Source organism: Falco cherrug, chromosome 1 (assembly GCF_023634085.1).
Source record: "Falco cherrug isolate bFalChe1 chromosome 1, bFalChe1.pri, whole genome shotgun sequence".
In the NCBI taxonomy this organism is placed as follows: Eukaryota; Metazoa; Chordata; class Aves; order Falconiformes; family Falconidae; genus Falco; species Falco cherrug.
In genome coordinates, this window is record NC_073697.1 from 81,518,305 (window position 1) to 81,543,215 (window position 24,911).

General features: G+C 38.0%; 1 protein-coding gene across 4 annotated transcripts in view; it reads right to left on the reverse strand.

Annotated features, from left to right (window-relative positions):
• The window catches only part of FSTL5 (follistatin like 5), a 322,952-nt gene that overhangs the window by 217,258 nt on the left and 80,783 nt on the right, over window positions 1–24,911 (reverse strand). For all 4 annotated transcript variants that reach the window (XM_055696639.1, XM_055696626.1, XM_055696630.1 and 1 more), the window contains exon 4: window positions 8,819–9,067. In XM_055696639.1, coding sequence (XP_055552614.1) covers window positions 8,819–9,067 — 249 coding nt within the window. The remainder of the gene's footprint in view (window positions 1–8,818; window positions 9,068–24,911) is intronic.

Here is a 24,911-nt window from a genome sequence, read left to right on the forward strand (position 1 = left end):
GTGCCCACTGCCTCTGGTCCTCCCACTGAGCACCACTGATGGAGCCTGGCTTCACCCTCTTGGTATCCTCCCTTCAGACATTTATATTCACTGATGAGATCCCCCTGAGCCTTTTCTTCTCCAGGCTGATCAGTCCTTGCCTTCCCTCACAGAAGAGGTGTTCCATCCCCTTAATCATCTTGGGGCCCCTCACTGAACTCCCTCCAGTACACTCTTGTCTCCCTTGTACTTGGGAGGCCAGAACTGGTTACAGGACCCCAGGTATGGCCTCATCATATCAGTCCTATACTACACGGTCCCTCTCTGATCATGGTCCCGTCTGTGAAAGGAATGATAAAACAGATAGCTGCATATCATCTGCTTCTATAAAAAACACTTAAAAATAACTACTCTTGCACTATTTAACCAAATGCAAATTGAACTGCCAACTTTACGCTGTATTTGTTACAGTAAAAGGTGAGTGAGGCACTTCATTCAATACATAAAAAACATAATGTCCAAGAGCAGCTTAATTTAGACCAAGAATGAACAATATATGCATATCTGATGAAAAAGATTTCAAGGTTCTTTCTTTTTCTAGTAAGTATTACCCAGGTATTCTGACTTGGAAGAACTCTTGCACTATGTTTGGCAAATATGTAGGCATTACCAGCTTTTGGAAAACCACTCATGCAAACACAGTATCTCTATTTGAAGCCCAAAATCACTAAAACCGTTTCGTTTTTCTCCCCTTAAGCACTCTTTCTCATTTACCTGGAGAAGGGTGGGGAAAAAAAAAACACCAAACCCAAAACCACTAAATGTAGTTTCATTCCAATTCCTGAAGCTCATACAGCCTATAAAGTATATTATCACTAATAGGCACTAAGTTGCCACGTATACGAAGAAAACAGACAACCCGCATAATCACATCTACATTCAAAATGTTGCTTCTCCGATTCAGTGATACTGACAGAGACTTTAGAATGCAGCTTTCAGTATAAATGCAGCTTCTTTGAACAGATTCAACATCCTTACTGGTAGCAGAAAAAGTTTTAAAATTCAAATTCTTCTACCAGTGAAACATCTGTGATGTCCACAGACCCATATCTTTGTGTGGTAACAAACAGCAGTGATGCCCCGACAAGCAATTTTAAACTTCATTAAGTTTTGTACAGAGATTAACTAGAGAACACTAATTCCTCATCACTATATGAATGCAGAATACATAATAGGTTAGAGTTTCTTTAATACATTCATTCCAGTGTTGAAGGAATAAATATACAAAGACTGGGACTACTCCAGCTACTGAAAACGTCTTTGCAGTATGTCTTTAACAAGTCAAAAAACATCCTAGATTTATAACGTGTTTGAGACTTGTTACTGTCCCATCCTGCATTTTAGAAACATGAATTTAAATCAAAGGAGAAAGGAGAGTAGAGTTCTAGGCTTTAGTTGCGAAGCGGTACAATATCACCAACAGCAACAAATGCGGGGTATGTTGAATATTTAGGTTTTAGATTAAGCATGTTATATGTATGTTCTCATAAATATCTTGCACTCAGCTTCACTCTGAAGATTCAATGGCACATATTACATACACAGGCCTTGCATCTCTGTTAGTTCAGGCAATTTGAGATAATTGTGGGCAATTTAAGATGTTTGTGGCAAATCTTGCACAGATTGTTTGATGAAAAACAACAACAGTCTTTCAAATCTCATGAGTAATGCAACTCAAGAAGATGAATCACATCGGGACAGGAGACTAGGGGAACTGTGCTAAAATTTGGGTCATGGTTTCAACAGGCAATAAAAAGAACCAGTTTTCCATTGGTTAGAGCATGACTTTCCAACAAAATGCTGAAAGAAGCAGAATATATACCTGCCATTAACAGTGATTTTTACCACTCTATGAATATGCAATTACTAATATTAATAGTTAAAAACATATTCAATCCCTGCATGAATTCATACTTGAGAAATTTATCTTAAATCGTAAGTGTTGCATTAAAGTGAACATATGTAGATTGTGGGCTGAATTCCTAATATAAATCAAATAATTCCTATGTTCTTTCAAACATGTTTAAAGACCAAGCAGAGTCTGTCTTACTTTTTAGTCTTCTGATAGTTCTGAAAGGTTTTTCATAATTCTTTTCATAATCCAGTTTATGCTGAACATACATCTGGAGTGATAGATGAAGCTTGACAGTTTATCAGCAGCATCCTTAAGGGTGTATGCTATCTGCAGAAATTCAAGCTTTCGAAAAGAGTGTAACAATGATGTGTTTGAGAACATCAGAGAAGCCAACTGATAGCTGGAGAAACACGCAAAGACATCTTCGAAAAGAAGTTATTTTGCAATGAAAACACTGCACCAGAACATCATTCAGATTAACATATCCTAAATTTCTTTTCAAAGACTGGCTAATGATCAACATTAAATAATGAGAGTTCCAAGTTTTATATTTAAGACCAGAGGAAATATTTCCTGAAGAGAAAGTGATGACAGAGACTTATATGCTTGCTTTTGAAGTATATGAACATCAAATAAGATTAAGTCTGTGTCAGTGCTTCTAAATGAGTATGTCAATATTTCAGGAACCAGACTAAGACCACACTCACCTAGGGTACAAATCACATAAAAAAAAAAAAAAAAAAAAAAGAAAAGAATGACTGAACTAATCCTGTTGCAGTCACTGGTGAGGCAAGAGCAGTATTCTAGATCTTTTCTGCAGGCTACTGTTAGGATTTAGTTCACTCACTTCCCTCTGCCTCCTTTCAGAAGAAAAATCCTACAGCCTTTTCCCTAGTATTTGCAAAGTCTGCTTGTGAAATCCTGTGTTGCTTTTACTCACGAGATCTGCCTGCGCACAAAACTAACACCAAAGCTTGTTTTGAACCTCTTCCTGCTGCTTTATTTGATATATTTTAGTTTTTTTATTGGAGTACATGGCAATCTACTCACACCCATCTTCAGCATGCCCTGATGATTTTGTAAGACTCCTTCATATCCCTTGGAAGCCATTTAGTACTTCTGAGCATTCTTGTTGATGTCTTCTGAACTTTCCCCAGTTTGCCCACACCCCTTCTGAATTTGCTCGTAGTCAGCTCTTACTCTCACTGCCCTGAACAACTTAGTATCTGCAGCAAACTTGCCTACCTAAGTTTCTACTTTCTCTTCTGGGAACAAACGGAAAAGCAAACACCACAGCAGTCTTCAGAAATCTACCGATTTCAGCAACAGCAGTAAGAAATCTGAAGCTCACAGACTTTAACAGACTAAAAGATCCACCAAATGAGAAATGAGACGAAAATAGAAATAGAAGTAAAATAACATTAATATCATAATGATGCTATGGAAGCTACTTATAAGTCAAAAGCTTACACATTAAATAACCTTTACTCCAGAAATATTCTATAAAAGTCATAATAGATAGGAGCATGTGTTACTTTCCTGAGGATTCCGAGTAAATTGCTGTTTGTCATAATGATTGAGAGCATCACTGTATAGAAATACATTTAATGTAAAATGTAGAAGCAGCTCAGGGTGCAAAAAATATAAAATAAATAAAAGAATAAGTTTGTCTTGGGGAAGTTTTTAGTCTCTTATTTAGATTTCCCAGCCTAAATTTAGGAAAATTAAGTAATTGAAGGCAACACAAAAATGAAAATGTAACTGAAGCTTATCTGACATCCCATGTGGGGCATTCACCATTCAGTACATTGTCTCACACAGTTCAAATGAACTTTTAAGAAACCAAAGAAGAATAATGCCTCCAGCCTTCCACATTCAGCACACAGGCATTCACCGTGCCCCTTCACAAAGCAAAGCAATTTAGTCCATCTGAACCCTGTGGGGTTTCTTAAAGCTACGGCTAGTGACAGCCAGGAAGGGGTCACACAATAGTTTCAAGCATAGAGTGAGCCAGACGGTCAGCTTTCTTTTCTGACACAAAACAATCAGCTGCTCTGACACACAAAGTGCAGGGCTGGAGAACAGTCTGGGCACTGGAAGCTGAGAGCACGCAGAGGCCACCTGGCCAAAGAACCGTGGTCAGCAAACCAGCAAAATCCGTGCCAACTCAGAATGGCATCAGCATATCAGACTTCTCAATGCACACTGTCGATATCAGATTTAATGAATAATCTAAGCTTTGAACTGATTTTTGTCACTAGTATTTCCTTTCTTTTATCATCCGTGTTTCTTCTTCTCCCACCACTGAACTCACCATGCTGGCACTCAGCCATCTCTCTTTCCTCCTTGATATACTTGTTCCTTAGCTTCACTCCATTATTTCCTTTCCTTTGCTTTCTCTTTTCTCTTACTTTCTGCTATATTCTGTTAAGGATTTAAAAACTAATAAAGCCACAAATATGATAACCACCAAGGCTAAGTAAAGTAGCAGCTAGCCAGCTGTTCACTTCCCCGTTCCTTCGCTCTCCCAGCAGTTGAAAAAATAATCTGAGGTCACTCTTAGACAGAGAGTTCCTTAGATTCTTAGCATAATCTTAAATATTGTAAAACATTTTTAGACAGTTAAGGCCTGAGAGCACCTCTGAATGTGTTTGTGGAACTTGCACTCACCAACATCCAGTCATAGGACACTGGGCTTCACAGGCAGGAAACAGAGGACTCAACAGGTATGGAAATGCTTCTAATATAATCCCCTTTTCTATGGATCTGAAAGCAATTAGCTTCTCTGCAGAATACATTTTTCCTCTATACCAGAAGAAACTGAGACAGTTTATTAAGGAACTCAGAGGGTCACCGTCAACATCTAACCAAGCCATTCGGAAAAAAATCATTCAGTGTCTGATGTAAGACATCATGACTTGCCAATAAGCAATGATAGAAAAATTACAAGAGTGGAGAAAAAGAAATTATCTTGATCCATGTCACAAATGCACAATTTTTTTAACAGCCTCAATCATCAGTGAAAGACAAAGAGATACTCAGAACTTTCTACTTCAACTACTCTTTTATGCTTTTGTTCCACATGTATTTGAGAAAAATGTATGAGAATCAGTGTGAGGCAATAAAGACAGCAAGTGACAATGAAAAAGGAAGGAGTCCAATGAATCTGGGCATAAAAGAAAAATAAAAATCTAGCTAACAGATTTAGTGGCAAATAATCTACATAAAAGGCAGGTAAGGGACAAGAATCTGCAGTTTTAGTTTTAGAAAAACAGCATATCAGGAGAGAACAGTTTTGACATAGGTAGCTTTCACTACTTTAAAATGCATTTATCAAATGGTTTAGACAAGACTCTTTGAAGAATGTGATGGTTTTTGTCTGTTGTTTCATGCACAGCTTAGGGAAGACACTGATTTCTCAGTGGTGTTAATGGAGCTTCAACATATAAACCAAAGATCTCTTTCATTTAGTGAGTCAGCCCTTTAACTTCACTCATCATGTAGCATTTAAAAGGGTAATTTTCAAACCATTAAGAAGAACTCATGATGTTTGAGATCAACTATAAATCATTCTGTTACAAGATGTATTATTTAAATAATTATAGCTACTTATCTGCTATTGTAATGTTAATCAGGTATACAGAACATTTGATTATGAAATTTCATTCTCCAGATACAGAATACTAAATCGTTTTCTTGGTAAGCTTACTCCTTTAAATAATGTGTATTTCACAGCTTCTCTGATCTTGAGCTTAGCACCCAAGCTGTTTAAAACTTAAAACTTATTCATGACGAAATATTTCCCCTCAAGAAGGAGGGGGAAGGGGGGAATCAAACCAGTATGTGGAACTGAAACCCAAAACACCCAAAGCATAGTCTTGTTAGAGATAATTATGAAACTTAGAACAGGAAAAAAAAAAAAAAAAAAGATAAAGTGACCAAATTCACAGTTGTTTGATCTGAAAATAAACCAATTAGCAATAAACCAGAAAGCAAAGATATTTCATTGCAATCATCACACATATAGTCATTGTTGTCAGGGACTACAATATCATGTAACAGCATCTTGTAGGCATACTGACACTCTTTCCCCTCTTACCTGCCCCAGTTCACATTAGCCTTTATTAAAGAATTCTGTGAAAGACTAAACAAAATGCTCAGAATATTTGTTTTCTGAACATAAGATCCTTTTTGATTTCTTCTGATGTCAGAAGCAGCTCGTTGAACTGAGATCATTGGTGCTAGAGGATGCCAGCCAAACTAACAAGAACAAACTAACAAGGAGGCCAGGTACTTCTGACACCATGGATATTGATGGGGATATTGATTCTCTAGCTAGGAGTCCTACTGTTGAGGGGTCTTTTTCCTATTAGTTTTTTAATATTTTTGACCTGCTAACTGCTAGGACTTCAACCCTGCTGAAGGCAATGTACTAGTGGCTAGCTCAGAAGTGTTTTGTAAAAGGAAGGAATCCCATAAAAATAGTTTGAAATCTTCTGGCTCCTTCACCATATCTACATAGTGAATGTTGAGGGACATTCAACAGCCATGAATGGCTACAAAGCTTTAATGTCACTGTGCTGCACTACAGCAATGAATGAGCTGAAGCTGGAGGCAGAAATTGAGATTGGTAAGGCCCATATATACCAAATAAAGGAAAATAAACAAGTGGGACTGGGGAGAGCTAACACTGCTGAAGTCAACATAAGATGACAAAGAAGCAATAAAATTAAATATTTCACACTATCTGCAGGCATCTAGTTATAGTGCCCGAATGAGATGACTTGAGTGTCTTGATAAGTAACAGTTTTCACAAGGAAACTCAGAGAAAGTCACTTGGATACCCTTGTCCTTTTCTGAAGATGGTCACTGGCTAAAGGAGAAACCTACTTTTTAATCCAGCACCTAAACTAGGTATCTCAAGTTGAACACCATTCAGTAATTCCATTGACCACTACAAGACAGATGAAACTGATGTGGTAAATTTAAAACATAAATATGAATTAATAAAACTTTAGGCAGTATTTGGATATTTCTAGCTAAAGTACTGTCTCACTTTCCATTTCATTAAGTATCTCACTAAATTTCCCCCCCTTCAAAAAAGAACCACTATAATTTTTCAAACATGTTCTGAATTTATTTGTATTGTATATAGCACACTGAAGAACTGAAATTAGCCCCATGAATTTAAACATTTTCGTGTTTGTTACTGTCATTTGCTCTGTCAGAGTACTACATCAAAAGTTTTTTTAAAAAGAGATTGTGATTGTTAAGACACAAGACAGAAGCATGCACATTTTGCTGTTATTGCACAAACCATTCCCTACAAACCCCATGCTAATACTCCTAAAATCAACTAATTTTCCACTACCTCCAAAAACCATGACATGTATTGCGGTGACACATAACTTCTATACAGTGTCCACATTTAGTGTTGAGCAAATTTAAACTTTCACTGTTACTTACAAGAATATTTCCCATTATAAGATTTCCACACATACCCCTTCAGTCTATGAACCCCTGCCCCTTAACGTGTTTTGATGAAGTTGCTGACTTAGCATGTCTGTTGAAGGAGGTAATGGAGGAAAGTCACTTCACCTCAGCAGTCACCCCATTTACTCAGCAAGAAACAGTTCTATAAAGCCCACCTGTGCAAGCATTATATTTTTTTCTTTAATTAAGTTCATGAGAAAAGATAATTTCTGGTTGATTCCCCCTGCCCACTCCCAATATTCGATTGTTCTACTAAAACCTTTTCATAATAATGAAGATACTGATATTTGTGCGTGACATGGGATGTTTGGATTTGGTAATATAAAGCCTAGTTTTCCATTTAAAGGACAATTCCTCAACCATAAATTTAGTGAAAAATTCAGCTTTGAAAATACTAAAATTTCCTTCATTTGAACAAAAAAAGTACAGAATCTTGAAAATTCTGATTAAAGTATAAGTGGAATATTGTAATTTAAATGAATGTTCCCTACAAGGTGAATTTCATTTAACAGAAATATTTTAGTAGACTTCTCTCTGTGGTACTAGTCACTAGATGCTATTATTACGAAGGCAACTATATCCACAACATATAGTAATGTTAACAAAAACAGGACAGTCTTCCAAAACAATGTGATTTACTTTAACCCCTAGGTAGACTCATTAAAAATGGCCTTATTTAAAAACATTTCCTGTCCCCTCCCAAAAGCCATCTGCCTGCTTAAACCAGGAAAATCATGCTGCTGCAAATCCATCAAAGTACTCATAAACATGATTAATCAAGGTCTGTATTGGCAGGGTTCCAGAAACCTGCAAGGTGTGCTCAAATTACAGAAAAAAAGAGCAAGTTGCACTTGTTGACATCTTCAGTATAAGATGCTTAACATATAGTCTATCTCTCAGCTAAAGTAGCTAAACTTGCATGTTTTGGTAAATATGCAGGTAAACCTCTTCATTGTCCAAATTCAAAGCAAGGAAGGTCCATTTAGCCATTAAACAAGCTGCTGGTCTATCAACTTCAACACCAAACATAAGCACAGGTTCTGCAGGCTTACAAAACCCCTCTGAAATCCTAAATTGTTTTTTCTAAAACAGAGATTAATATCCTTTGGGTCTGTAAGTACATTCAGATGAATGAGGTCAACAGCCACATTTGTAAGATGCCATGGATTAATTTCCAAGAGAACTGGTTTATTCAGGTTAAAAACAGGTGATTGCCCAGAGCACTAAGTAAAAGTAGTAATAATAAAAAAATTTAAAAAAATAAAAAACAACCACACAACCAAGCCATAAGATATTTCTGGAGTGAGATACTTAACTTTTTGAGTCATTTATTCACTGCACACTCTGCCTAGCCTCTATAAAGCTTTAATTGAACTGTGTGAAAACACATACCTAATAGAAATATTCTAGATATTGTTGAGGTGCACTTACCTTTGAAGAAGCAATCTTCATTGTGTACAATGGTGACCTTTTGCTTTTTCAGACAGGCAGCCCTGTGCACTTCGCAATGGTTTTCATAGAATTCTCCATCGGAACCGCACACAGGCTTGTAATGTGGCTTGCAGTGCTCCATACACAGACACTCAGCTTGGCCAGTCTCCCCATTCACAACGCAGTGCCTACCAAGACCGCAGTACTTGTTTTCGCATGATTCGAAATGACCATCTTGACCCATATACCCTATAAAATAAAAAAATAAAAAAGCTAGCTTTGAGATATTACTTACATTGTGTTTAATTGCATGCAAGACACAAAAAGGATTGCATTATGTAAACAAAGTGAGAATATATCCTTTGTTGCATCCTTGACATGCTTAACATAGGTCAGCCTGAAATTAAACCAATTTAATCTTGTTATCATGACTAGGTATACTTTTAGTCATTGTCATGTGTCAGATTAATTGTAATTAAGAGCAACATCTAGTAACAATACTAGATTTACTCTTCATTAAAAAAAATACTAATAAATCATGTCTTCTTAAATGTAGATTGAAGTTTCTTGCCTTAAAATTGCTACGCTATTGCATGCAAAAGAACAATGTATTCTCTAGAATTTAGATCATAGAGTATCTCAAGTTGGAAAGGACCCATAAGGATCATCAAGCCGAATGCCCTGCTCCTCGCAGGACTACCTACAAGTAAACCATATGACTAAAAGCATCATCCAGATACTCCTCAAAGATGGACAGGCAGATAAAATAGACATTCACACATCAAGACTGGTATGCAAGAATAACTAGAGCTGTGTCAAGGCTCTTAACCAACATGAAGAAGAAATAAAGCCCCAACCATCTGTGGTGGCAAGACAATGATGCTTCGGGGAATAGAGCAGGGTGGAACAGCAGGACTGATAGATCAAGTGAATGGTGTCTAGAAGGAGTCAGATGAGCCTCTGGTGGTAATTCAGTTAGATAAACGGGATCTGGATAACAAACAGAGCTTTAAGAGGGCTGCAGTAGAGTTAAAGGAGTTTCTACTGCCCACAACTCACACCTTCTTCTGCTCCTAGAACATGGCAATGGATTGCCTACATTAGACTACCAGAGCCATCCGTCTACTCTCTATCTTATTTTACGTGGTGGCAGCAGCACAAGTAAGTACTGTGATCAGCAGCAGTTCTCTAGGTAAAAACGGAAGTGCACCACAGTAGTTCCTTAGTATATCCTCAGTTTCCATCTTGGCTGCCACAGAACTATGTAGTCACTTCTGGGTGAGGAAAAGGGTATGGCAAGAAAAAAACCCCAGAATTGTCAATTGCAATTACCAAAACTTCAATTACATAGGTGTTCTGATACCATAATTGTGTCCAAAAATAAGTATAAAAATACTAAAATGTCTCCAAACGTGGGAACAGACACTGCCCTTCACAGTCACTCCATTTGATTCTCTTGCTGTACACTCCTAATCTCCAGAACAAATAAGAATTTGATCTCCAAATACTATACACACCTAGTTTTCTAACTCCTTGCAATACTTCCCTTATCCTCACAGCCTAGCTGAATGACACTTGGCTGCCCCATAAAAAAACCGTACGAACAAACAAATGGCAACGCATAATTTTTTTGTATTACACTGCAAGGTGAAAAGCTAACATGTCAAGACCATAGTTTGTCACACATTGCTCCTAGCCACTAAGAATTTGTTTATCACTTCTAGTGGCAGAAGCAAATTCTTACCACTTTTTCTTCCTAAGCCTACAGGTCTATTAGACCTAAGACAACAGTGCTTTGACTCTACTTTCTCATACAGCACAGATTTTCTGCAGACAAATGTACTACACGAAGTATGCAACCATGAAATTTGGCTCTAATGACGAATGGTTTTGCTGTATTATTTTATAACACTTTGACAACAAAGTTGAGAGGACTATGTATTCACCTCGGATGTTGCATATCTGATATAACTACACTACAGGGATTTTTATACACTTGCATGAAACAGTATAGACCAGGCTGATGGCGAGTTTAACTCCTCATGTACCAAACTGACTTGAAATGGGCAAACCAAATTCCACATTAAAAATTTCCAGTATTACTCCTGTGCCAACGTATCACCACTATATACAAGCAACAGACATTAACTGACATAAATGAATGTAAATCAAATTTCCTTCTACTACCGCTACCTCAAATAAAGTCTTGCAATGTCCCAGAGTACTTCATAGCACAGGTCACGTACACACATTACAAAATTGCAGAACTTCTCTGAAGTGATGGAACTGTTGCAGTTTGAGACCAAGGTCCATAAATCATTACTATTTCTGCTTTCTGAATTGGAAGATAAAGATCTCAACCTGACAACTGCCCCAAATTATTGAGAGGTGTCTCAACAATACACTGTGCTGTGTATTGCTGTGAAAGTAGACACTGATTCAAGATTTCACTTGGGACTTCATTTTAGTACTATAATTGAATCTGATGCCTGAATGCAAAATAGCTAGTTTCAGATGAGGGAGAATGACTTGCATAATATTTATCGATATTTATAATATCGGTATATGTCAGTGTATACCAGTCACGTACATCAACAAACAAACAAGCTTTTTGCCCTAATGAAAAACTGTATTGCTTTGTTATGAAATGTTTTATAAATGTCTCCATTTTACACCATTAACTATTCCAAACCAATACATACATTTGCATACATCACTGCACACAAAACTCCTTCTACTGAAGCGGACAGTGATATTCCCATTGACCTCAACAGAGGCTTGACTCTTTCTTCAGATACAGTCTTTGCCTTAAGTTCAGCTATTTTTAATGCCTTCAGAATAATTTTTTTTTAGGCAGGTTTTTTTAAGCAGTTAATTATTATTTTTTTTTAAATAAGGTAGTGACACAGATCTAGGAATTTTAAGACTACCAATAGAAAACAAGGTTCTCTGTAATGGCATGGATTTGATTCCTCTTTACATTTCTCAGGAATTATTAATGAAATATTGGGACAATCAGACTTCTAATTCACAGAGGAATAAGCCAGTGAAACAAAGGAGATACCGGACATTTTGAATAGCCTTAGTAAGGGGTGATTTACAAGCTACGGATAAAAAGCACTTGCATTTTGTTGTCAGAGCTGAAAAAAATGCAAAACATTTGACCTAATATGATGATACAACATTGACAGTAACCTTTCTGTTTACACAAATTTATCCCCTTAGCTCATTGCCAAATAAGCCTTTAAAAATACAGCTGTAAAAATCCGATATACAAAGAACTTTTGTAATCATAAGAAGGTTTCATTGATAAAGGCAAGTAAAGCACAGCTTCATTACCAGTCTGACCCAGTATGTTTGGTTAGACAGACCTGAGCGAGGTCTGGCAGGGGTACTGCAGGGTATTCAGGACTCTTACCTAACAGGCTTTTCATCGAGTTGCACGGATCTTCCTGTCTGTGCCATGGTAGGAAGAATGAAAACTCAGTGTATGAACTACTCCTTAAGCAAAACCAACTTCTGCTGCTTTTCACTGTCCCAGCCCTACTTGCAAGAATCACTATATTTGGCAAATCATTTTATTTTTAGTTTCCAATAAAGGTAGTTCCTTTAGGTAGCAAAAGTTTTCATCTTGGAAGACAGCTGTTTCCTGTTTAGGTATAAAGCTACAGGAATCTTGTTATTATCAAACAAGAAACCATCTTTTAAACCCATTTGGGCTGTGGCTTGCAGCTCGTTCATGAAACACCTGACTATTCCACTGACTCTCAGGAAATCGCCATTATTATTTTTCCTTCCTGGAATTGTTATTAATGGAGGTATACTTTTGCTAGAGTTATAATGGAAGGGGTTTGGGGGTTTGGATTTTTAATGCCAGGACAGGTAAGTCTTCTGCGACAAAACTGCTCAGGTTGCAGCACCCATTCAGATGGCCATCACCACCATCTCCCTCCAAGTTATAAACCAAAAAAACACACCAAGTTTTTCTGAAGGCTGTTCACCTATCTAAAGCATTTAGATTTAGAATGTAAACTACTCCAGGATTAACTTAGATTCCTGTATCTGGACATAATTCATAGAGAAGATAAACAACTTAGCATATTCAATATTAACAGACTGAGAGCAAGTAAATCAATATGACAAATAATCCACCCATGAATGCTAATCTTATTCCAGCAATTACATTGGTATTGCTTATGTGATGATATGTAAGTCTGCATTTGTCAAGTGCCACAATGCAACAATAGGAAAATACGTACCCATATTAGCTACCCACTCTGAATTTTCAGCAAAAAAAAGTGTCATACCCATGCATTCTGAGAGGGTCTATATACTATGGGAAATCAAACGTACTTTGTTCAATTTGAAAGTAAGTCAGGAAACATTCAAGTTATCATAGCCTTAAGTTTTAAAAAAATACACTTTAAGAAATATCATTAAAAATGTATTATGCCTCAGACAGCCAAAGCAGTCATACAGGTTTTTCAGATTCTCTTGAAACTTAAATATTTATGTCTAAACAGACATAAAATGAAATAACAAACAAAAAGAAAGACTATTTCTAAAAAAAATTAAGAAAGTGAAATTGTTTTGGCTTCTCCTTTAAGACAAATCTTAATAAACACAGTTTCAAGCTGTCAGTTAGGTTTCCTCACACAAGTTTCCTACCTAAAAGTCAGTTTAACAGCACCCAGAGTCAAGCAAGTTTTAGGTCACAATGGCATCACTTACACTTGGGAATTAAGTGGATTTTTTAACATGCAAACGGCTCACAGGTGTATATAATTTTTCCTTTAATCAGTTCAAAGAAAAGTTGCGCATGGAAACTGGAAATTCATGAGTGTATGAATCACCACATTCTCCAGTTGGCCCTATGCTGAAACACACACAGGTTTTCTGCATGTTGAGCCCTCTCCCATAAACTCAAGAGTTTTTCTTTCATTTATTTCCTTAACAGAATAATTTGCGTTCATGGCTTCTGTCATAACTTGCAGCATTATCTATATGCCCTCTAAAAAACAGTTGCAGCTATTTTTCGAGACAGCACAGTACGTCGATATCTTGTGTACAAACAACTGATGCTGATTTCTGGGGTCAGGAGTCCCATTCCCTCCCCATCCCCTTTTATTTAAAACAATTCTGTAAATGACAATTTCAACTCTGCAGCTGCAATTTGATTCAACATAGTAACTATGAAAGGCCCAACCAAGACTAATGTTTGTAAGGGTTCATTTCATTAAAAGAAGTAAGAGGGGAAAAAAAAAAAAAAAAAGATTGATTACCACCTAACCATTAACACTGGTAGGGCATTAACGCTGTGCATGACCCCAGAATGAACAGGATCTTCCCATAAATACTAAAGCTCTAGACTTTTTTTTTTAAAAAAAAGTTGTAGTATTTTAACAGCAGTTCTTCGACAAATTTTGTTATCACTAGCAAGAACAGCTTGTAATTACACTGAACATGACACTAAGTTTGCATTACTCATTATCCAGCACTCTTAGAACATGAAATTCTTCAGTAATGTAGCATTTTTTATTTTTTTTTATTGTGGTTAGGAATATTTTAGGCATGGTACAATATTTATGGAAAAGGGTGGCTTATTTGAGAGTAAATAAAAATTATTTATGTTTTGTCAATGTAACACGGTAATAAAGTTCCCCTGCGTAACTATCAGCACATACCTTAAGAAACTAAAGAAATAGAGGTTTTTGAACTCATGTTACCAAATAGTCTCTAAATATGTCATTAGAGTGGCTTACCACAGCACATGCCTTGGTTTTAAACGGTAGCAGCTTTGGTTGAATGGCTGTTGCATGAGCCTGTGTTCTATTGGGCAATACAGTTTTAACAGCCGGCTACTACATGATCTGCATTCCAAACTAACCAGCTTAGCCAAACTTTTGGACACATTACTAGGAATTTCTATTCCATACATTTTTCTGAAGATACCTCTGGAATACAGTCATCTGGGGCAGGGTGGTGGTGTGTAAAGAAATCTCACTTATGGTCATGTTCATGGATTTGCATGCAAAGTAGTTTTAATGCACATCTTCTGTAAATTCTATACAGGCAGTTATGTATTTCTTACAAATTATTAAAGTGACAAAAATATAAATGCATGCCCCCATGTTTATTCACTTCTCTCACTATTCTGTGACTGAACCTTAACGATTCCAGGGTATCTTCAACTTAAATAATCTTTCATGCCACTAACTAGAACATGAAGCTCTCAAAAGTAGGAGCGATCGTAAATCACACACGTGGCTGATCATTACTTTGCTATGCTATGGTTTTCTTTCCGCATCAGCCACGTAATCTGGGGTACTTCATACAACAGTTTACTTTGCCTGTGTATACAAACAATTTTTGGCTGTGTCTTGTATTGTTGTCTCCTCTATTCTTCCCTGCCTGACACCCACACACACCCACACACCCTGCAAAAACACCGAAGCGCCCCCTCCTGTGTAGGGGGCCTGGAAGTTCTGTAAGGATTTCAACCTTCTTAGAATTTGATTGAAATTTTCTGTCAGTATTTGTCAGTGGCTGGCTAACAGAAATAGATATAGACATTACAACAGCACGTGCGCTTTTTTGTTGTTTTGTTTTTACCTGAAGTGTCAGGCTAAATCCCCTTAGGGGAACAAGCAAGTATGCCTGTCTTGTGTATCCAAATAAAGTGAATTTCTTATTAAGATAAATTAGGGAAAAGGTAAATTAGGAATAAAACAGAAAAAGTACTACACCTCTAAAGAAATATGCAAAACTACAGTGTGTAAAAGAAGAAAACGCCTGTAATATCAGGAAGATTAGTAAGTGTTGCATACCCAGCTGTTAACCTGAAATACTGAAACTTTCCAAGAGTGTTATCTGGCGGTCAGAAACAGCTCGGCAGCCCCGCCCGTGTGCGTCCTTCTCAGACTAGCACCTCGCAGCTCCCTTCAGCTAACTGCACAGAATTTAGTTTCCCCCAAAAAGAGAAAAACCGAATCGCACCTCCTCTGCTTGAATGCAACCGAAGACCGGGAACAAAAACACCACGAAAGAAACAGAGGCGAAATGGCAACACAACGGCAACCAGCGCTGTGTAAAAGCAGCTTCTGCCCGCTGGGCTGAAACGCTTCTCACCTTCCCCAGCCTCCAGCGGCCCCCGCCCCGCCCCGCCCGGCCCCCGCCCCGCCCCGCCCCCGCCCCGCCCGGCCCCCGCCCGGCCCCGCCCCCGCCCCGCCCCGCCCGGCCCCCGCCCCGCCCGGCCCCCGCCCCGCCCCGCCCCCGCCCCGCCCCGCCCGGCCCCCGCCCCGCCCCCGCCCCGCCCCCGCCCCGCCCCCGCCCCGCCCCCGCCCCGCCCCCGCCCCGCCCCCGCGCCGGGGGCTCAGCAGCCGCCCCAGGCCGCACCCACGTTAAGGACCTTGCGTGATGCCGGACCGATGAGCCGCCCCGTTTACGCGCGGGGCTGTTGGGCACCCGCTGTGGCGGCGTGACGTAACGCGCCCCCGCGGAGCCGCGGCGCAGCCTGGGCCCCGCGCCCGCCCGGCGTCTGCCGCTGCCAGTGCCACCAGCCCCACGCCCAGGGCTCGGGCAGCAGGGTCTCGCCTGCAAGCCCACGGCCCGGAGGGCTGTCGGTCCCCGCCGGTGACATTGCTGTCCAGGCTGAGGCTGGGGCTGTGCCCGTGGGAACCCGGGAAGCGCTGCCGAAGTCGCTTTTCACTGCCAGGAGGTGACGTCCCGGCGCTAAGCCCTGTAAACCTGCTCGCGTTCGGCCGGTGACCATTGCGGTGGCAGAGCCGTCCGTGGGCTCGGGCCAGGCTGCGTGCCTTACCCCGGGGAACGGGGCACACCTGCGCGGGTCTGGGGTGCCTGCGCTGCTGGGTTGGGTGCAAACAGACTGATGGCCTTACCACAGCTTCAGCAATTCCTTACATTCAATTAAAACCCTCAGCTGTACCTAGCACTAGCACTCACCGTGTCTTTCTTTCTCACCTATTGTCTTTGGAAAGACAATATAACTGTTGAAAAGTTACTCATTTAACATCAAACCGGTGGCAAACAGCTTACATTCCAAAACAAAGTGGGAAATGAGATGTTTGCCTCCTCATGGACACGTGGACCTTTATTCAAATGGCTGGTCACTTTTCAAATGGCTGATCGCTTTTCAAATGCTTGATTACTGTTCAGTTGCGGCAGAGCAGGCAAACCTCTGTCCTGCCTGATGCGTCCCCAATGTCACCAAGAGCAGGAACTGTGTGGATCACAGCAACAGCAGTTTTGAAAAGGTCTTAGTTTGAACAATTTTTCACACATTTTAATGCTCATTTGAAATATATCTCACTGACAATCACAAAGAGCTACTAGCTTAATTCTCAGTCAGACAAAACACCCTGAGTATTGCTTTGTTTAAAAACCACACTGAATAGTTTTAGCAACAATGATCAAAATAAGCAAAACTTGCAGCTAAATTATGGACTGGAATTCCCCTTTTACTTTGTTAAATATCAGAAAGGCTGTTACGATTTGGTCTCAAGAACCAAGGTAGTAACTGCTGTATGGCACAATAATATTAACTGTTCCTCCATGGTAACTTTTCACATGAAGAACAGATTTGTCAATTTTGAATAAATAGTGTAGTAAAAGGCTAATGTTTCCTCCATAGGCATATGTAGCTTTCCGGGAGTTAAATATGCTCCTATATGAAACAACAGTATAAACAGAAAATGTAACTTATCCCCTGATCAAGTAGCTGGCACTAAAGAGGTAATTGAATTATCCATAGTACAAACTATCATACTGTAATCTAATTATTATACAATTCCTGTGTTAGGCATTGAAACAACACTGTTGTGAAGGGTTTTTTTTTACTTCAAAACCCTCCCTGCGGAAAAGAGCTGTGATGGCTTTCTGCTACCTTTCCCAAGGAGCTCAACTAGCAAAAGTAGCGTAGACACAGACCAGCATTTAAATCGTCAGGTTAGATTGCAGCAGCATTACAGATCAAGGAAAGCTAAAAAGAAATGTCAAGCATTTTCAGTTTTAGTGATTAGAAATATTTGCTTTAGTAAATTTGACATTGTCCATTGTTTTCAAGTTGTTACTAAGGGACTGTGGTGGATTGACCCTGGTTGGCAGGTAAGCACCCACCCAGTCCATCCACCACCGCCTCCAGGAATTCAGGAGGAATTCAATAAGGAATTAATTCATTAATTTCCACCAGCAGGCAGATGCCCCGCCGCCTCCTGGAAACCAGCCCATGTAACAGGGCCATGTCTTAACCACCAATGTCTCCCCTTCCACCCTCTTTCCCCCAGCTGATACTGCTAAGCAGAACATCACAGGGTAAGGAATATTCCTTCGGTCGGTTCAAGGCAGCTGTCCTGGCCATGTCCCCTTCCAGCTTCTTGCTGTGAGGGGGTCAGAGTAGCAAAAAGTAAAGGCCTTGACGCTGTGCAAGCACTGTTCAGAAACAGCTACAGCCCAGCACTGCCTTGGTCACCCGTCTGTAACACAGCACTGTCTGGGGTGCTATGAATAACATGAACCCCCAGAAAGACCCAGTGCGGGAAGTGCAAGAGCTTTGGAAGTGCGAGAACTTCAGAAGTACGAGAGCTCCGTAGGCATCAGTAAATCCAAGGAGGCAATGGCAGCACAGGGGGGTGGGGAGTGAGTTAAACTAAACTAATAGGCAGTGGATTTTTTTAAGGAATAAATATATTTAGAAGAATATGATAATAATGTTTATATACAGAATTTCTAATTCAATTTGGCTGACAAAAGTAATAAGAGACTAATTATTTTCCATGTCCTTTACCTGTGTGGAACATAAATACATGCAATTTAACACTGTAAGGTTTATTAACGCGAGCTGTGATCTTTACAAGTCCTTCAGAAAGAACAACAAAACACTGCAGACTTGTATATATGACTGTAGCTCTCGAAGACACTTAACTCAGCTAACAAACTTTGACACAAGTGACCCGTGTGTGGATTTCTAAGAGATAAAAACCCAAAACCAAACAAAAAACCCCACAAAATACAAATGTCATTCCAAAAGGTATGCAGTATCTGAAAACGGTGCTTCAAAGATAGTAAAGATGAGTCTTAAAAAGAATGTCTTTACAAAGAATAGACATGTACATGGTGAAGCAATACCATTTGCCTCTGGACCTTGTGAAATTAAAATAATTTCCAATAAGCTTGAACTTTCATGACTTAATTCTGCCATTTTAAGTTATATAGCTAAGTGATGCATAGCAAAATGCACTGTGTATACACCTTTTTTTTCAGAGCAGGACTGATCATATGTGTTCCACACATACAGCAAAGCTTTGTTTTTTTCTGAAGGAGTTAGAGTTAACCCAAAATATCTACAATTACCAAAAAACACCCTTAAAGGTAGACTGCACTAAAATGAAAAGGCAAAATGCTTTTCCAGATCTCTATTAGGAGAGAACATTGCTCCATGAAACAAAAAAATACATGGAAAAGTAAAGTATCAAAAATCTTCATCTTGACATATTATATTAGAATATTCCTTTTTGAAAAATTTATAAAAGCAATAGTCCACATAAACAGTCTATTTATTTCTACATCTATGTATAAGTCTGTGTACTTATTAAAAATTACTTGTTAGGCCTGAAACATCCATTCAAATAAATATCTTCTTTCATAGAATATAATGCGCTAGTGAGATGACTCAGTCAAGCAATGTGACTAATGAAAAATATTTCAGTCTAGGAAAAAAAGAGGAAAGTACAAATATGAATGAGAATGGGTACGCACTTCTTTAAAAGCACTTCAATCCATAAATTGCCATAGCTATTTCTGAAGAATTGAGATGTCAATGTACTTCCAGTCATGCTGGTTAGCACAAACTTGCTGTTAATTGTGTCTTTAAAACTATCCATTATTTTATAGATAATTTAATCTGCATTACTTTTTGAATGTCCAACCAAAGCTTAATGTCAGTTTAATAGTATTGCTACACATGCATTCATAAAGGAACTTCACAGAATTCTGTTAGTGCTACAGTTTCTAAAAAAAGAAAACCAAAATGATGGGTAATGTATTTGTGTGTGAAGCTCTATGGAGCTCACATATACTTTTCTTGAAAAAGAGTTGGAAAACCCATCACCTAGAAAGGATGCTTTTTGTTTACTTTATAGTTATTCTTAATTTTCCACCTTACTTTAATATCTAATTTAAAAAATATTCATAAATATATATGGCCTAATTTTTTTCAACATAACTTTACTGGAGTGGGGTGATTATGTCCGAGTATCTATGCTATGACAATGTACAAGTGTTTAATTCGGCTTTTTTCTTCTTCCATTTTACTCACCCCCACAGGAATGATATGCTTTTCCATCTCATGTTTCCCTTCTTGAAGGAATTTTTTTGAGTGTACAATTGGCTTAACAGGTATATCTCACTAACAGGAACAGCACAAAAGCACCACAGATTAACTCAACAAGAAAAAGTCATTAAAGTTTGGTGAAATCGGCAACATGGTTGAGTCCAACTGATTTTTTCAGAGGCAGAGGGAGGCATATTCTGCTGTAACCTGTTACCTGCGTGCTCTGGGGAAACAGGTGATGTTCAAGGCAGCGATGTCAGCTCAAACAGGTAAGAATGTGCTTGTTTACTGCCTTGAACTCACTCACTTATATTTGATGAGGTTAAATTTATCAGTATAAATATAAATTACACATTTCTATCTGCAGTGCTTCAGAACTCTTTTATTGTTGATGTAAAACGTGACAGGTAGTGAGCCAGTGAAGTTTGACAGACATATTTAGATAGCCTAAAATGTTACTGTTTTCTGAAAATGTGTACAATTGCTGCACATGTGTATAATAGTATAAAGAATACATGTAAACATATGTATCATTCTCCAAAATAATATCATGGTTAATGCATATAGAGTAGGACAGCTTAAAATATATTTTTAAACAAATCTATGTTGTTATAGAAGTATTGGGAAATTAAATTGTGACTAAAATAAATTTAGTCTGTTGAAAGCTAGATTTGGAGAATAATCTCATGATTTTGATCTGCTGAAGCTGTCAGTCCTGTAATACTGTGTCAGTGAGTATGTAAGATGCAGAAATCTTTCATCAAATAATTACCCTGACTCTGGGTTTCCTCCATTTTTAACTGTTGTAAGGAAGTTATTGTGAAGTGACTAGTTTTCTCCCTGTTGACCAAAAGTTCGATTTTGGAGGCAATAACTCTATCCCAGTAAATGTTTTGCCACATTTCCCCAATATATCCTGTTATCCTAACCTTCTTCCATGAAAAGAAGAAATGGAAAGCTTTCTTCTTTGAGAAATAGTCTATTCTAAAGCTCCATACATCATACATCTGAGGAAGTGAGTCAAACCTTGCTGCTATTCCAGTCTTTGTGGTGATCTGGGGGTCGCTAACTTAAAGAACATGCGCATATTCTACATAAACTGCAAAATGGTATTCAGGCTAGGTCTACACCACTTGCCACATTTACACAGAGAGCTTAGATTGAACTGAAGAATGCTGGGGCGTTCCACGGAGAATATGAGTTTCTAATTCTGCATCACGAGTCGCTGCCCAACTAAGGAGGCAGTGCCAAGGAGGGTAGTTTTTGTTTAACCAGTGTATGACCATTAAATAATCATTGATGAAAGATAAGTTTAGAAGAAAGTTATCTGTTATATGGTCTTTTTGGCTAAAATTTTTGTTTTGCTTTAGTTTGGTTTTATTTAAATCCAGTGAACCGATTAGTAATTTATATTCTCGAAATCAACGCTACAATCATTTCCAGCTTGTTTTTTCACTTCACCTTATCACTTACCATCATCTAGGAAGAGACTGGTTGGTCTGCTCTGGACAATGCTACCTGCCATGAGCACTGCTAAGACTCCTTGACAACCCCAATAACTGTAGGAGTTTGCTAGGTATGATAATAGCTCACAAGTTCATCTGCTTGTTTTGTGTTTCTGTAGCAACTAGATGCAAATGAAACCTCCTCAGAGGTGGAAGCTGCGTTTTCTACCTTTGATAGCCCTCTCTTTTCCTGTTCTGTGCTGATCCTGTTTTGATCTTAAAGAAAAAAAGACATTCAATAACATCAACAGCTTGAGACCTTATAAAATTAACATTCTTTCTTCTCATGACTACCATCTCATTAATAACTATTATACAAAACCAAAATAAAACAAGGGGGCAAACAACTTTGGGGGGCGGGGAGGGGAAATCTTCTAAAAAGTTGTTTCCTGGGTAAAAATACTTGATAAAGCTGCAAATTAATTGCATTTGAAATTCTTTGACTCATGTTAATTTTTAAAAGCTTAAATGCTTTATGTGTTTTTCCAATTGAAATTCACAAAGTTCAACACATCCATGTTTGTTTTCATTAGTGAGCTAGCCACTAATGGCTAACAACAAACACAATTGCTTTTAACTGTTTAATGATGTAATATTAAACAAGATTACTATTAACAGATACAGTGGCACTCTTTATTCAACACAGTCTGTCTATTTGTTGCAAGGGCAATCTCATTATTTATGTGTCCATTTACAAAAAAATATTAGGTCTTTGTGCTTAGGCTCTTATAGAACAATTGCACCTAGAAGAAAATAATTGTATATTTACTGTTATGCAGAACTTTCAAAGTGCATGAAAGGAACAAAGACATGAAATCAGAATATTCAGCATAATTTAGCAAAGTGTTAACTGTACCATCTGAAGTTCTGTTGGTACCATCTGATTCCTGCAGCTAACACAGAAAGCATTCCAAGTGCTAGTAACTAAACTTGGCAGATTTTCAAGGTCTAGTTTGGTTTGGCTTGTTTGGGTTTTTTTTCCTGTAACTGGACTATTTATCATTCTAGTTTAGCATTTGCTTAACTTCAGGACTGTAAAAATGAGAAGTCATTCTGTGTGGGTTTTATGCCTCTATCAATTTCTGTTTACTGAAATCAGGGAAAGATCATTTTACAGTACAGACATTAACAGACAGCTCATGAGTGACCTTTCCCAGATTATTGGATCTACACTGAGATGAAAGTGGAGTGAGCAAGCTGTATTCTTTGTGAATTCATGCAGGGTGAACAGCAGATGTTTTAAAACAGTACTGACAGTGACCTAATTTCATACTGAACAAATATATAAATACATAAACAAATAACAAAACAACTGACAAAAAGTATTTAGTAGAGTGATTTTTCTAACGCTATTATTTTTTAATATTGTATTTTAATAAAAAAGGAAAACGTCTTAGTTTCTCAGGTAGTATTTAGTGCTTTTGGTTGCAAACCAATGTGCAATCACATAACAATATCTAACAGACCTCTTTTTAAGCTAAAACACCTGACAAGAAACAACACTTGAACAAAGTATGACTTTTATTTCCACAATTTTTGATTCAGTCCCTAGAATCTAATTACCAACAGCAAGAGCCATACTCCTATTTCTCACTTCTGAATTCAGCCTCAAGATCATTCCGGCTACCTTATGTTTATTTTCTTTATTGCAGTTTGTGGGAGGGAGGAAGGACCTTTGCTGCAGAGTTCAGGCTTCTTGGGGAATAGCCATCAGCTTGAAAAACCCAGTCAGTGAAATGCTTTGAAAATAAATTTCTAGTGACTGAACCTGAGCTTGATGAAAGAAACAAAGTCAGGAAAAAAAATTAACTGAAATATCTTAAGGATGTGATTTTGGTTCCTAACTTCACATCTAAGGAAATACACAAAACACAGCCAAAGAAATAAGAAAACATCTGGTCCCTTTTGTTTAGTTGATTCAGCCAAAGCATATATAGAAAAGGCATGTCTGTGCTATGATCTCAAATGTGTTAACAACCTACACACGACTTGCTTTCAATCCCGAGTTATTTGAAATGTTTTCCATTGCTATACTGTTTATATGATGTACCATTCCATTGCTAGTAAGTTATATAAAAAAGGGGGGAAAAGGAAAACTGAAGTCCAAAATGAGAACCATTCATATTTTAACCTGCTGTAATTTGAAACATTTATCTGTCAGGGTTCTATTGAACTCTCCAGTTTGGTTTATGATATTCAGAGGTTCTGGGTGGACTTGAATTAAGCATTCGGTGATCATGCAGAAAATAATTCAGCTTCAGATTAAAAAAATGAGGGAACGAAATAAGGCAGCTTTTTTGCAAAACAAAATAAAACACAGAAGCCTTGTACTGAACTACAGGCCTTATCCTCTTCAGTACCAAAGACAAAATTTGATTTTGCAATGTAAAGTAATGTAAGGATGTGCGTATTGCTTTATTGTCTCTCCACAAAAGCCTTACTTTGCATGGTTATGTTTCTTAGCTGTCCTAACTTTCCTAATATTTTCCAAGAGAATTGAATTTTGCATTGATTCACTTGGGTGTAAATTCTGGGCTTTGAATTAGGCTGAGTTTCTACTCTGGGTAGAAAAAAGTAATCATAAGAGACCTGGAGATAGCAGTAGGAATTGATTCTTGAGATTACGAAATTATATGAGCAAGATGAATGAACTTCAAGCATGGCAGTTCTTAAAAAAAAAAAAAAAAAAAAGATAGTGACAAGGACTGGAATATGAGGAAAGTCTATATGATTTCTGCATTCCCTCTAGAACAGAGGAACAGTAGAAACTAGAACTATCTAAAGAAACTCAGTGTTTATTTTTCTGTTATTGTTGTTGAACCATTCTGAAACAATTTCATTGAAAATGTAGCTTTCCTGAAGAACAGTCAATGCAAAACTAAAGAAAAGCTAAATGTTACCAGCATGTGAATGAATGGGAGGAAAGTAGAAGGTCTACAAACCCCAAGCTGAAGTAGAAAACAGTAGAATATTGACAACCCAAAGGCCAGGATTATGCAAGTGTTTAAAAAAGCTATGAAATTAAATGAAATGGAATCTACTCTAAAGTGAAATCTACTCCTAAAAGACAGCATCGCAAGTATGCATGAAATAATGCATAATTCATCTTATATAACATCTCATAAAATCAACTAAAATAGCATTAAAAACTAGATTTATTTTAATTCTAGTGCTGACACAGTCTTTCAAAAATAAACACCAACAAAGTCTGAAGCTAAACTCAAAAAATACATTTTATGAA